At 37.7% G+C, this 15,346-nt stretch overlaps 1 protein-coding gene across 1 annotated transcript; it reads left to right on the top strand.

Moving 5' to 3' along the window:
* The first annotated feature begins 323 nt into the window (after positions 1–323).
* On the top strand, positions 324–14,960 carry LOC140155250 (solute carrier family 23 member 2-like). Its single transcript, XM_072178004.1, has 8 exons — positions 324–526; positions 1,588–1,721; positions 2,672–2,829; positions 4,850–4,941; positions 6,963–7,024; positions 13,161–13,343; positions 13,797–13,917; positions 14,769–14,960. The coding sequence occupies exons 1-6, from the start codon at positions 502–504 to the stop codon at positions 13,311–13,313; spliced, it is 624 nt and encodes a 207-aa protein (XP_072034105.1). The 5' UTR covers positions 324–501; the 3' UTR covers positions 13,314–13,343; positions 13,797–13,917; positions 14,769–14,960.
* Positions 14,961–15,346: the final 386 nt, after the last annotated feature.

A 15,346-nucleotide genomic window follows, 5' to 3' on the forward strand; every position in this document is an offset into this window, starting at 1 on the left:
ATTATACTATAGTATAACCTCTGAATGGTGTATTGCCCGAGTGTATGCTTCTGAGAGAAGTGATACTTTAATGTATTTAAATCCTCATCCCCTTGAACTTGCGTTGTATAATGAAGTTAACAACTGTGAATGCCAATAATTTTGAAATATAATATGTCCCGGACATAATAATTATTATCAAGTTCATTGTTTCAGTTTGATCAGGGACTGGTTTGATATATTCCCGATTGAAATTTAAAGTGAGGTCACATACTTCGCATAAGGTCATAAACTTAAACCTGCCCATATTGCATATTTAATGTGAATAAAAATATCCCCATGACGCAAGAATATCGCATCCGGGAGTCACCGGAGTGTGTTTGATCTGTAGATAGGAAAGATCTTTATCTATGGTTTGCTATAGTGGTGAGTGGTGGTGGTGGTGCTGGTGGTGGTCAGGTGTATCTGTGAGCTTCTGTGTGTTATTCTCCCATCTCTACTGAATTTTCAACAGTTTTCGACATGGACAACGAAACGACTCCAACACGTAAGTTCATAAGCTTTCATATAAGTGACGTCCCATGTCAAAAGGAGACACTTTGGGACATGATCGTAAATTGAGAAATAGCCAAAAATCTGCCCGTTTGATTTTTTCACAATTTGGGTTTGTTGCGAATTTGTGATTTTATTAATGTAAAAATATTGTCTCATAGTTTCAGATCGGAATATAACTGGCATCTTGTATTGTTTTAGACATTTTTCAATGTAATTCATACTCTCAACATATTTAATATTTTTAAAGGCCGATATCTCTATTTCCAATTTTATAATTACGAACTCAATTTCTTCGCTTAGGAATGTCCGATTTCATTGGGGAAAACGGCGTTGTGGATTAAAATATCTCTATGCCCAAAAGTGTCTCCTTTTGACATGGCACGTCACATATACTTTTGGGGCTAGGCCTTGTAGAATTCATTTGAAACAATGACATTAAATCTGCAATTTTTAACAGTTGCAAATTTTTTAATTTGTAAGTTCAGCTTTTCATTATCTTATAATCTTGCTCCATCATTCTACGATATTTTAAAAAGGAGCCCATTTTATTGGTACATACCATTTCCTCAGTGCGAATCGAAGATAGGAAACAGGGACGCACCATTAGACTTCGGGGAGGGGGGTGAAAGTTAGGGTCGGGGCAAATTCCGGGGGCAATTTGTTATTTTGCCGCCGAAGCCAATTTTTTTAAATTTTCATGCATTTATACCGTGAGTTAGGTGGGGAAAGTTTTTTTTTTTTAGTGTTGGTGGGGAAAGTTTTTTTTTTTTGCTCATGTAGTGGGTGAAGTTTGTTTTTTCAAAAACTTCCTACTTTCACCCTTGAAGTCAAATGGTGCGTCCCTAAGGGGCTGTGCAATAATTATGAACCCCCGGATGGGTTAAATTTTCAAATGGCCTGCCAAAAATCGCTTCCCCCCTCGACACCTCGGCCCGCCAAAAATCGCTTGTCCCCACCCCTTTGCACATGACGAATTTCTGGGATCCTAGTTTGCAAACCTAAAATGGTCTGCGCGTCTTCTACTTTTTTGTTCGATAACACCATTTATTTCAGATCATACACTGCTATCAAAGTCCGCTTCTGCATCTGATTTAGAGATGGTGACATCGAAAAGTAGCAAAAGGACGGTTATCTACGGAGTGAATGAACGACCACCATTATGTCAGTCTATTCTATTAGGTTTGCAGGTACGTGTTGATGCTGGCCGCTGGCCAAAAACAAGATCACTTTAAGAATGCAGAAAAAAAACACTGATTGTTTAAGTTAACAAGAATTGTTTAAGTACATTCATGGACAATGCGTGTACATATATAATAAATCATACAAATCACAAATATTCTTGTTCTTGACAAAGGTTCTGTTGCAATAAATGTTCAGGACGATATCCTGTTTCAAACTTGCCCAACGAAGTCCACTTTTGCTTGAACATATTTATAATAATGCGCTTTGCGCACAAAATCCTTGCACAGATGACAATTTCCAAAACGGTTGCTTTCATCATTCACTCACTTTCTTCTAGGAACTTGAAGAATCAGCTCTGAGAATGACCTTCCACTCTGTTCCACTTTCACTGACAGACGTGTTGTTTCATAAACCAGACTTTAGCATGTATACAGAAGAGTATATCCCCTTTTGGGGAAGGATGCGCACTTTGCCTTACTCCAAATCTCCTTTGTTATATAAACTGCACAACCATGACAACACAAGAATTCCATAAAAATTTGCCCGATGTTTACATTTCATCTTAAACAAACCGGGAATTCCCATGCCTAATCATAGACATTACAATAACATTGCTATACTCCCTATAGCGGATTTTCTACCGATTCCCAAAATTACGTCACCATTTATAACTACATTTTCAGGCAGATCAAATATTCAATAGAAACATGACTGACTTTGTTATTGTAAATCAACTTGATAACATGAGTGGGGAATTTCATCTCTCGTGAACTGGTGAAATAATTATATTGTAAACGAAGTAAATGATCAATTTAAATTACTCAAGGCACATCACAGTATGTGTAATGCGAATATTAAATGTTATCTATGTACGTACAAGGTCGGACAAATGCACCCATACACCCATAAACACCCATCGAATTCTCGTGTTTCAATTCTGGTGGTTTCTTTTCAGCACTTCTTGACGTTTTTTGGTAGCGGTATTGCACCTCCCCTTCTACTTGCTGGTCCCCTATGTATGGAACAAGATCAGTTGGCAGTCAGTCAGTTGGTGTCTACTGCATTCTTCATTGAAGGCATTATTACCTTGCTGCAAGTTACGTTTGGTGTAAGGTACGTGATGGCGAGTTCAAATAAAACAATATTATTTATCCATCTGTTTATAATTTTGATCCGGAACAATTCAACTTTTTATTTGAAACAGATAAACAGCTATAAACAGACTGAAAAAAATCTTCAAAATGGATACGTTTTCGCTCCTTTTATCCATCTAGATTGAAATAATTGTTTCGGTTTATTAAAGCTAACCAATGGGTAAAGGCTTCTTTACATACCAACATATACTTTATCAACTTTTCAGAAATAGGAGAAAAAGAGGGCGCAATGAGGGGTCTCTTCTTTTTTTTGGACACTGTACTAAAGCATTGAGGGATTGAGGGATCAAATCAAACCTCGACCGCCGGTTGACTGCGGTTTCCGGCGGTTCTAAAAGTCTACGGGAATGTATACAGTAATGAGGGCAGTCGTCACACCCTGGTTCACATGGCTGGTTGATATCATCCAATCACCCGCACAAGTAATACAATTTTCAAGTGGAGTGATTTCAAGTGGTTTCTATACAAATTCAGTACAATAGGAAGAACTGATTTTCCCTCCCAGGAGTTCTTCTCAATCAGTGTAGCTCTCGTTCTGGAATCGCTCTTGTTCATGTATTCTTGAATATTCATAGCAATGGCCTTTCGTCAACCGGACTAACCGCTCGCACCGCGGCGGTCACAGTTAGCAGCCTGGACAACCGATTCTTTTGTTTGGCAAGGCTCACTCAGTCATTTAATGAGGCAATACAAACGATCGAATTTGGTGTTGAAATGAGCTAAATTTTTAGTTACACCTTTTCGATGTAAAATTAATTTTCTCGGCCAAATGAAAAGCAATCATTTTCATTTTTTCAGTAAATGTCAGGAAAAATTGTAGTGCTTGATACCGTATTTTTTTTCAAATTCTAGTGTTAAACTTAGGCGTGAAATTTAGTCATTTAGTGCAAGATTTTCGATTTTGATAGGCTTAAACTCTGTCCACGAGCCTTTTTTTGGATCAACCTTTTAGCTTTTCAAAGTAAGATAGTTCGCTAATGAAGGATTTTTCCCAACTTTCTAACGCACATCACCGTGAGCGATATATCATAGTTTTGTCAGAATTTGCGTTTTCATTTCACCATTTTAACTGCCGGCTGACCATTTTTCAAAATCAACGAGTGAAATCTAAGGCTAATACTAGCATTGTGGATCGATATCCCTGGGTTTAATAGGAATACCGGCATGGCTACAGTGTTGCTAGAACTTCAATATAGCAAAGAAATTCCCAGGCCTATAGCGCTCCTACTGATCATGTTTAACCAGAACACTCAATTGGGGATTTGGGCTACCAAATCGCTGGTCGGGCAATTTGCTTTCAATGGAAAATTGACCTGGATAAACAACAAAGGAAATATCGACTATTTCTACTGGTTGCTCTCGAGATAAAAGTACTGAGTTAGACATTTTCGGAGTATGAAAAAAAAAAAGGGTATAATAAAAACGGAAATTCTAACAAAACTATAATACATAGACCCACACGATGTGCTTTACAGAGGTGGGAAATATCTTTCTTTAGCAAACTATATTAGTTTGAGACGCTAAAAAATGAATTCCGTAAAAAGCTCGCGGGCGAACTGAAGGCCTATAAAAATCAAAAATATCACGCTAAAAGACACAATTTGATGCTTAATTTTAACACCAGGATTTGTAAAAAAATGTATATCCAAGCACCAAGTTTTTAACTGACATTACTGAAGAAAAAAAAAATTGCTTTATATTTGACCGAGAAAATTAATTTCATAGCAAAAAGGTGTATCTCTGAATTGTGCTGATTTTAACATGTATCGATCGACTTTCAGCGCGACTAAGCATTTCTAAAGAATCGGTTGTCCAGGCTGCTAACTGGTCAGCCGCCGGTCGAGTTTTGATTTGATCCCTAACTTCATGGATTCCATGCATTCAATGGTTGGGTTAAACAGGAATACCGTTGCATAAACTGAGATCAATCTCATTCTTATTTCAGTTATACAATGCAAATTTCCATTTGTTTTATACAGATTACCAATTGTACAAGGTGGTAATATGGGGTATTTGGTTCCTGTGTTTGCATACCTACACACTCGCGGTGATTGTCCTGTATCTATTTCAGGTAAGACTAAGAAAAGATAAAAATTTCCACAATTTTGTTCTACCGTCAGGGAATTCGTTTATCGAAATGTAGTCCCAACATGCACATCCCAGACCAGCTTCAGATTGAGCTTCATGCCACCTGAAAAGGACATTAATGACACAATGTTTTCTTGAGTCCTTATCATGTGTATGAACAGAAAATAAAAATTCAGGTCAACACGCATCTTAGGGTGGGTTGGGGGATATAGGGTCATCGAACTTTACACAGGGTAAAATTTCAAAGTTGCGTTGCTCAAATTGTGTTAAAAGCCATGTCCAGTATATTCCTCTAGTCACAAGGATTCAGAAAATGTATAGTTTGACCTATCTAGGGCGTACCGTTCTTAAGTTATAGCCGAAAAGGTCAAAGGTCACATTTTTGGCTCTATGGGGGTCAAAACATCAAAGTGCTCCGATTTTGCGAAAAGAGGTGTCAATATGTTCGTTTTGATAAATCAATTCAAATAAGGATAGGATTGCACCATCTTGGAAGTTTCGTTACCTACGTAACACAGCAAAATAGGTCAAGATCAATAGGCCGCAATGGTACTTGATCTATTTTGATGTGTTACCTAGGTTCTTGGAATGAGGAACCAAGAAGGAAATACTATCCGCCGAGCGGGTTTTCATGATATTCTTATTTGAGTATCATATTGTTGTGTAATCAGAGAATAGATTGGAACATCCTTGATGCATTTATTTTCGTTTATATATAATATAAATAATAGGGGTCCAAGAATTCACCCTTGGGGTACACCACAACTTACATTCTAAACTTTAAGCTTTAAAATTAAACATAGTTATTATCATTTGCAATTTTATCCCAAATATTCGCGTAATATCATCATAAGGAAACTTGTTGTTGTTTCTAAGAATATTTTCCGCCATTGGTCACACGATTAAGATTATTTCAAATAATAAACACCAAACGGCTCGTTACACCAACAGTCTCACTATTTTGTGATGTGACTTTTCTGCCATAACTAAATAGCTAGAACTCGATGAAAGTACACACATGGTTCACTAATGCCAAGTTAACGGTATTATTAATCAAAATGCAAAACGGATAAAAACTCTGCAAAGTTGCATAAAATGCACACAATTTCATAAAATTACAATCTCTATAAAAATGTTAATCCAAAAATTACATGTTTAGCGATATTTATAAGGGTAGGTTTTCATTTCAATGTAAATCCTTTCAATTGACTTTTCATTAGTTTTACTTGGTTGTAATTTATGTACCAAGCTGTATTGCTATGAAAGTACAGTTGGTTTACTGATATCGAGTTAAATGGCATAAATACAAATGTTAATAAAAATGCAAAAACCCATGCACAGTTGCATAAATGTACATATTTTACCACTCTATCGCAGCGATTCAAAAATTGGGAAGAAAGGGCGGTGCAAGAGGCGTTGTAAGGCAATATTTGCTTGATGTTTTTTCCACACCTTTATGAGCTTTTATGCCTGTGTACAATTATTGTATTAATGGTTCTGCACCTACTTATTTACAAGATGGCCTTACCAAATACAACTCAGGCCGTCAACGCATTACTGGTTGAGACACGATAATACTCCAAATAAAGACACACAGCTCAAAGAGTCCGGGCAAAGAGTTAGCCATGATTTGCTATGGTCTAGTACTTAAGCAATTTTTGGAACTGGCCGGTGTCTTTTTGCTGGTCATTAGTGATGTGGTTGAAACTTGAATAGCACAGAAACATTTTAGGCACGGATTTGTAATCACTGCACGAATTTTTATTCTCACTGCACGACTACGTGCCAGGAGGCCACGTTAAAATAGCCACTGGTCCAAGGGTGCTACTGAAATACTTACACCATACGCACGTTGAATCAGCTTTCCAAGTCGTCAAGACGTGGTCAACTTGGGTTTCGCGTTCTTGGTCTGTAATTGGCCGAGTGATATGCATTATCATGAATATAGAGTAAATATAACATTGACCTTCTTACATTCTTTTGTTGTTCTGGTAAATATTTCAGCAAATTCAACTATTGCCGAAAAAGCAAACTACACGGAAGTATGGCAAACACGAATGTGCGAGGTAAGATGTACAGTGGGCTGTCCCACAGGCTCGGTTTTATCTCCGGGTATTATACACACTACAAAACGCCTAAAACCTCCTACATCCGGCTCAGTTTCCTCCAAAATCCGCTTGTAAATACTCAGAGCTATAAAGGTAAAAACCCTTCCCCCTTCATGATGACTTACAATCGATGCATGATGCACTTATGGTCCATTGCAAGCCCGATTCGACCTTTGTGGCATTAAACCCAGTTAACAGGAAATTAATCCAGTAAATCGATTCAATAAAGCAAATAAGCTCATGCATTCGATCACTAACGGCAACCAGCTTCGGTCGATTACCCCAGCTGCAGCGTGTGTAAACTCTAATTTGCATAGAGGCTGTACGTGAAATTATTGATTGGCTCCAAACAAAGGATTTGAACCGGTGCACGTAATCATGGCGCAGTGCAGTCCATTCAATCAAATGTTGTCATCAACCTATTTGATCGCAGTGCATTGTTATGTGTGTGAGACGAACTGTCGCGGTTGATTGCAATCAAACAAACGATGTCTTATGTATTACTTTGTTCCGTGATGAAAATCGTGATGTTTTATTTAATCACTCTCGAAAAATGTATTTCTTTTGTAGGCCTATTACTTTGTTTTGTGATGAAAATCGTGATGTTTTATTTCATCACGCTTTAAAACAAACGATTTCTTATGTATTACTTTGTTTCGTGATGAAAACCGTGATGTTTTATTTCATCATCACGCTCTAAAACAAACGATTTCTTATGCATTATATTTGTTTTGTGATGAAAATCGTGATGTTTTATTTCATCACGCTCTAAACAATAATTATAGTTACATGCATTTCAAGAAAAAAATCTTATTAAAACGGTAGGCCCTATGTTGTTTAGAAAAAATGTAGAAAGTGATGATGATGATGATGTCGATGATGATGATGATGATGATGATGATGATGATGATGATGATGATGATGATGATGATGTCTCCAAAAGTGTCCCGGTTTTTTTTTCTTGCCCTAAATCGTGCGTATCTATTAATAAGGCACTTCAATAATCAATAATCAGTCCCGTGACGGCCTCCACTAACTAGCTACTAACTTGGGTTATGGGCCCTGATTTTCATGTTCACTGTCACTTACTCATCAGCGAAGTACGACCCTTTGTCAATTACCTACAGTACCAAATTTCGGCATACTATTTAAAAACTCATCATGATGATCGAACAGAGAGTACTTTAAATGTAGCTTGTACCGTTTTCGTGTGGCATTCTTCAGAAGTGAGCGGTCCGTTTACCAAAATTTTCGGTCAAATCTCCATTCAATTAACACGGGATTTGGCTAGCTATGCCTTGCCCTCACTCACTGTTTTACCAAAGTACGAATATTTCTGAACATCTAACCTAGCTGTAATTTTAGGTCATGTTAGAGAAATATATTTGCTAGAAGTTTTTGAGAGTACTTTTAATATTGGCCGGTTATTTTTCACACATTGACGTTAACTAGGCAAATGCCTATCCTTTTAACGTGGCACGATTTGTAGAGGTCACAGCTCAATGGTGAGAGCACTGTGTATTGTGTATAGGAAAACGGACAGTAACTGCAGTATGGTTAATGATACCCACACACCGCTGCATATTGTACAGACCTACTTGTTTTATTGACCACGAAAGTTTACGCTCTATCCCACCGAGACTGTTTGACTTTGATAGAAATATTCCTTCCAACTGAAACAACTTTGGTGTTAATTTATATGATAGCTAGCCTCGCCCCACTGTGAATTCAATATAATAACATAATTTAGCTTTATTCGCTGTACTGAAGTAGTGATGTAACAGGATTAATTACCATATACCGTTTGGTGAAAACAATTCTTGAATGTATTGCCCTGCACTATAAGAAGGATGCACTCATCAACATATTCAAACATTGTTTTCACCTATCGCTATGGTTATCAATCCAGTTACATCCTACCGTAAAATTGGGTAACTTCGAGTTTTTAAACCACAACAAAACTAATTATATTTCTAATTAACTGTTATTTAGGACATTGAGCTCCCATCTACATGTACACCTTGAAGTTGAAAAAGATTTTTTAAATAATTATTTTAGGGTGGTCCACGCATTTTGGGCAACTTTGGTCACAGTACTACATTTCAACGAAAAAAAAAAAAAAATCACTTGACCCCTTGCAAAATTAACCAAACACACATCCTTGCTCACAGATTGATTTTTATTTTTCTGAAAAAAATGTAAAAATACCCATTTGGCCAAAAATACCAATTATTTATATTTATTTATATTTTATTTTTTATTATATTTTAGATTAGATCTGAGATACTATTATTTCTTCTAAATATAATAACTTTGACCGGTAAACTATTGCCCATGAATTTATGGGAAGTGGAAGGCAAACTATATTCAGATTCGGAGGATCTGTAGTTTGGGTTGATTAAAAAATATCATAGCCTACATTAGACCCGAGGGTCTTAGGGTGGGACTAAAAAGACCTGTTTTGTCAGATCGACTTGAAAGTGCCAAAGACTTTTACTAGGATACGTGCTACTATTGTGCTGAAATATCAGTGAGATCAGAGCATGTCTCTTCCAGGCAATAGATTTTCAAGATCACAAAATCTCTACTTATTTGATATTTTACACTGTTTAACTTAATTAATTATAGATAAATAATATGTACGAACAACCTTAACTATACTTAGAAAAGTAGTCATTCAGCATGTTCAGATGATATCTAAACCAATGTTAAACACATTGTTCTACAGTCCATGGTTTGGGCCCGGGGTTTGGGCCCACCTGAACATCAAATTGTTCCAAGTTCGTCATGGAGAGCTATTTCACCATGGACTGTAAAAGTCCATGGTTTCACATACTGCCATGTGCATTCTGCTCCAAAATAGTTCTCTTGAAAACTTTAAATGACAACTTTAAATGACATCATTTTGAAGCTGCTTTCATTGCTGCCGTATATCCTGCAGTCCCTATCATTGTCGCACGCTCAACCGTTTATAGCAAGTATTTGCGTTGATCGTCAGAAGCGGTTGAATCACATGCCAGACGTGCCTGAAATTCTTCAATGGCTTCGCTACGATTATAAATTTAGTGTTTGTCGAGAAGCGTCCACACTTGACACCCTTGTTTTCGGGACGACAAATATATTTAGTCCTGGTCCTTGTTTTGGCCGTGTTATAAAGTTCTTCACATGTTTGCCACTTGCACTTGCCTGACATACTAGAGTTGGTCATTTTATGATGTAGTAATTTCTTGTTCTCTGTTAATAAGTAGCTCCTTGCTACATTCTTCAATCCTGGCAAGTTTTCGGGAAGTGGCTTCTGTTTGACTACCAAGGACATCAGCCATCGAGCAAGTAGCTGTTGTTTCACAAGTGTCAGGAGCAATTTCTGTTGGTAGTGGTGGTGGCCGTGGAAGGATTTTTCTTTTTCCTCCGATTGTCTTATGCCCATGCGCACCGACTTTACCTTTGCAATCGACATGTCACACGATCTGATCGCGTTATCCCTTCTTTCCTGAACGACAAAATACACCCGTAACATGTACTGCACACACGACCCATGTTGTTTACATTGAGCCGGTCACTACGGTGCCGGTGAACACCAAAAGTGGCAAAAAAATCTCCTTCTATCTTTTCTGTCGGATACGTACGTCCCTTGCCATTGAACCGGCAAATACAGCATCGCTGTAGCGGCATGATGATGGTAAAAATCTACGCTAAAAATGATTAATTTTAAGTTAACTTGCACAATTCTACACGTAAACAAACTACACCAATCCGATCGTGTATCGGTTATGGACGCCAAAGAGCACGTGGTATCGGCAGAGAGTAGACATCCTTGAGAGGGCACTCAATTCACGTGGTTTCTTTTCCAACACAAAAATATCACGAATTTGGGTGGTTTACGCACTATCTATTGATTACGTAACTGTTATGAATAATGTATTAGGTTCTTCAATGCAGTCGCCTCGATCCATTAATAGTGCATATGAAATACTTGCATTAGTACCAGCCCGATGAGTTTGAACCCTGACTATTATACATTAATTTTATCTTGAACGTTTTGAACGTTCCAATGAGTCAAATAGGGCCTAAACTTACGCTAGAGATAGAGTGAACACGATAATGCGAATGATTTTCTTTACACGTAAAAATACGGCCAATTCAGAGAGAAAAGTCTTGTTTGTCCTGTAGAGCCTACTATTTACTAGTTCAATTTGAACAGCAACTTTCATTTATTTACTGATTTTGTTACTTATTTTGAAAAAACAAAGAAATTTGCGGGGAAATTTGAAGCCATTTAGAACTAGAAATTTGATTTTCGAGGTTTATGTGGCGCTGTTTCGGCTTTCACCCAAAGATTCCATTTAAAAAAGGCCATGTTCTCACCCAATGACCAATGACCCCATATTTTTTACATTTTGCTTTCACCGAATGCCAAAAATCCGTGCTCTCACCCAATGACCCCATATTTTTACATTTTGCTCTCACCGAATGCCCCTTAGTGCGAAAGTGCCAGCCCTACACCTATATCCATTTCATATTGAAGTGCTCCCCCGGGAGACAAACATGATGTTCTTTTCATTCTCGATCATTAACCTTTGGAATATTTCACATGCATGCTGTTTGTCTTAATGCCCTCTCGGCAATCTCGAGCCAAATAGTATCGTGAAATCGTAGAACGATATGTTGATCAGCATAGATATTGAATAAAATTGAATCCCATCTCATCAATTCAAAGCTACACCCTGTTTTGAAATACTGGTTACCAGCGACTTGAATGTATGTAGTATAGCACTTTGAACTTTTGGCGCAATGATTTGAAGCCAAAGAGCATTGCGATTTCAATGTATTGGCGATCTCAGGCCCGTGAAACAGTACATGTATGTATATCTATGGAATATTAAAGAGTTGCTGAATTAAGGGGTAGTGGTATTATGGAGCTTTCCCCAGTTTTACTCAGTCAGTTTTTATATAGTTTTGGCATTGTTGCATGGATTTTTATGAACTGAAACAATGCACAAAATAACTGAGGATTTTAGGACAGCACTTACATGGCCAGAGGTACAACAGACTTGTTCAAGACCACGTGACCTTTTGACCTCTGGTCAAAACATGAATCAGGATGCCCAAATCATTTATTTTTGGTATATACACTTCATATCCACGCAATAAAATTTGTGAAAAATATAGTTTGGGCAATGTTGCATAGAAAATAATTGATTTAGGATTCTAGGGCAGCACTTACATACTTGACCAGAGGTACAACTGATTTGTTGGAATTTTCAAGACCATGTGATCTTTTGACCTCTGGTCAAGACATGGATGCCCAAAAATCATATGTCATTTATTTTGGTATTTACTATACACTTCATATCCACACAACAAGACTTGTGTAAAACAAGGAAAATCCATGATAGTGCTTCCCCATACTCCTTAATTTAGCAACTCAAAATAATACCGTCGATATTTAAATGCATACGAATATTGGAAGAAATAATGGTAACCAATTTGAGACTACTTGCTGCCTAATGAAAGAGTACAAACAAAGTACCCAAAGTGTTTAATATTGGCTCTGTTGTCATTCTGAATAAATCACTTTCGGGATGAAATCAAAACTCCACCGTCGGTAGACTGGCGGTTCCAGACGGTTGGAGTCGGTCCTATTATTCTAACAATGGAACGCGGTTCAACCGCCGGTAACCGCCGGCCAACCGGGGGATCGAGACCGTCGAGTTCTGAACTTCTGATTCCATCCCTGATTTCTCTCTATATACAGAGTTATACAGTATGAAATATCAAATAAGAAGGGATTTTGGGAAATTAAAAACCTACTGCCTGGGTGATACATCTGTACATGCTCCGATCTCACTGATATTTCAGCACAATTAGCATGATTGAATTAGTATTAGTTTGTACTCTAGTAATATTCTCTGAGACTTCTAACTCGATTCGAAAAAGAAGTGTTTTTCATCCCACTCTATTGTACCACCAACAGCATAGCAGCACCTTTTCATTTTCTTTCTACAATATTCTTAAAATCCACCACATTTGTTTTCTAAACAATAGTCATCCCAACAGACATGACAGACTAACGAAGCCGATTTCTAATTGACAGGTTCAAGGTGCCATTATCGTAGCTTCATGTTTTCAAGTTTTCATTGGATTTACTGGACTAGTTGGATATCTGTTAAAGTACATTGGACCTGATCACTATTGCTCCATTGATAATACTAGCTGCTACAGGTGTGGCTGCTCCAGTAGCTGCTAGGGCTGGACAACACTGGGGTATGGCTGGATTGTAAGTATTAAAAGATTTAGCGCTGATCAGCTCTAAATCGGCGGGCCTTATAACATCGCGGATTAATATCAATATATTTTATTTGGAGATTGTCTTGTGACATCTCGCCAGAATGAATTATTAATGCAAGTCCTATAATTCGCCAACTTCCTTGCAAACGGGCACTATAGACCAGACCGGTCAACTACATCACTCTTAACGTGGGACTACTTTTCTGCGTAGTAGTAAAAGCCTAACAATTCCCGCCGATTACGAGCTGATCAACATGATAACATAACTACCACCGTCTTATTTTTGGGTTTTAGCATTTTATAGACATTTTATTAGCATTTTATAGACAACGAATTGTTTTAAAAATCTCCTTTTAAAAGGTTTTGCTTCTGCTAAGCGCGGTATATCCAAGCACGTACAAGAACAAAAATAAAGGCATTTTCGTCTCATTTTTCTTCACAGAACAATATTTTTGATCCTGTTGTTTTCCCAATTTCTAAGCAAATTTGACATTCCAGTATTGAAACGAAATGACGGAAAATGTATCGTAAGAGGGCGTTTTCCTCTTTTCAAGTTATTTCCGGTAAGTATTACTCATTGGTATAAAGGGAGTTGGCTCTTACTATGCGAATGAGACAGCTTACGCTCCCGTAGCTTTTACGCTGAGATTTCGGGGCTTGCTCTTTGTCATGCTAAAACATTTCCTATTTCATGCGCTCAAGGTTATTTCTACACAGGTGAATGAGCATGAAAAGAGTCTATCGCACGACTATTTGGTGCGGACTAAATATCAATGTAATACAAATCGTTTTTGCTATATAAACTGAGCTCAAAAAAGAAACTTATAATTTGTCACACGGTCATATCTTGAAATCCTCTCTCTCAAATTCTACCAAACTTCCACACAGGTTTACTTCAATACTCTACTCTTAACACATGTCAGTAACAAAGCAGTTATCCAACTGACACAACAGCAAAATGCACTGACATGGAACAGCTTTCTGGACCACATTCACAGCCCAGCCCTGTGTCATGAAAAAGTGTATGAAAAGCAGAAAGCAGCACCGTTTTATCATCTGTGCAAGGATCTTGTGTGCATTCTCACAATTTTTTTTTTCTGGGTGCCAAATGTTGGGCTGTGAAAGTGGAGGAAGTCCAGGAAGCTGTCCCATGACAGTGCATTTTGCTGTTGTGTCAGTTGGATAACTGCTTGGTTACTGACATGTGGTTTGAGTAGAGTATTAAGGTAATCCTGTGTGTAATTTTGGTTCATTTTGATTGACAGTATTTTAAGATATGACCTTGTGATTCACAAGTTGTAAAAAATTATAAGTTTCTTTTTGAGCTCAGTGTATAATATATAATATTATATAATACGACGCAAAACACTTTGTGCTTACGATATCAAATCACTTTTGGAAACCCACTTTTCAGCTTGCTTTGGCTCTACTTCTGGCGTGGTTCTTAGCATTCCTATTCACTGTTACCGATGTGTTTCCGACCCATCCAGAATCGTACGGCTATGAAGCCCGTACCGATCTTAGGACAGATTCAATAATGGAGGCTCCGTGGTTTCGAGTTCCGTATCCAGGTACGTATTCTTTGAAACTTACATTGGATCCAGTAAACAGGTGCATTTTTGTAGGATTGTAGATTAAATAATTCAAAAATTTTGCTAGGCAAATCCAATGAAATAAGTAAAATTAACTCACTACTTTAGCTTTCGCCGTCTGTGCTGACGGCTTGATCACAAGTGACTTGGTCCACTGCTTTTCCCGCGAAACGGCTTGTTGACATTTTCTCTAGTAGATCACGTATGTTACGGCTGCCTTCGCAAACAGCACGAACTCGCAAACCAGTTTGCGTATCGGTCTTTGACAACGGAAACGCAAACTTTATCGGGTAAGGAGAATATAAGATTCAATCGTACGTATGAAGATTACACGTCGTATTAAGGGCGCGGTACACCAAATAACTATTAATGATAATAGATAGATATTTAGCAAATAGGG

This window comes from Amphiura filiformis, chromosome 6 (assembly GCF_039555335.1).
Source record: "Amphiura filiformis chromosome 6, Afil_fr2py, whole genome shotgun sequence".
NCBI lineage: Eukaryota > Metazoa > Echinodermata > Ophiuroidea > Amphilepidida > Amphiuridae > Amphiura > Amphiura filiformis.

Excerpts from the sequence above, each read along its gene's own strand:
- LOC140155250 (XM_072178004.1), top strand. The coding sequence starts at position 502 with ATGGACAACGAAACGACTCCAACAC. Across the intron at positions 1,722-2,671 it reads CTATTCTATTAGGTTTGCAG|CACTTCTTGACGTTTTTTGG; the intron begins GTACGTGTTGAT and ends GTTTCTTTTCAG. Across the intron at positions 2,830-4,849 it reads CAAGTTACGTTTGGTGTAAG|ATTACCAATTGTACAAGGTG; the intron begins GTACGTGATGGC and ends TGTTTTATACAG.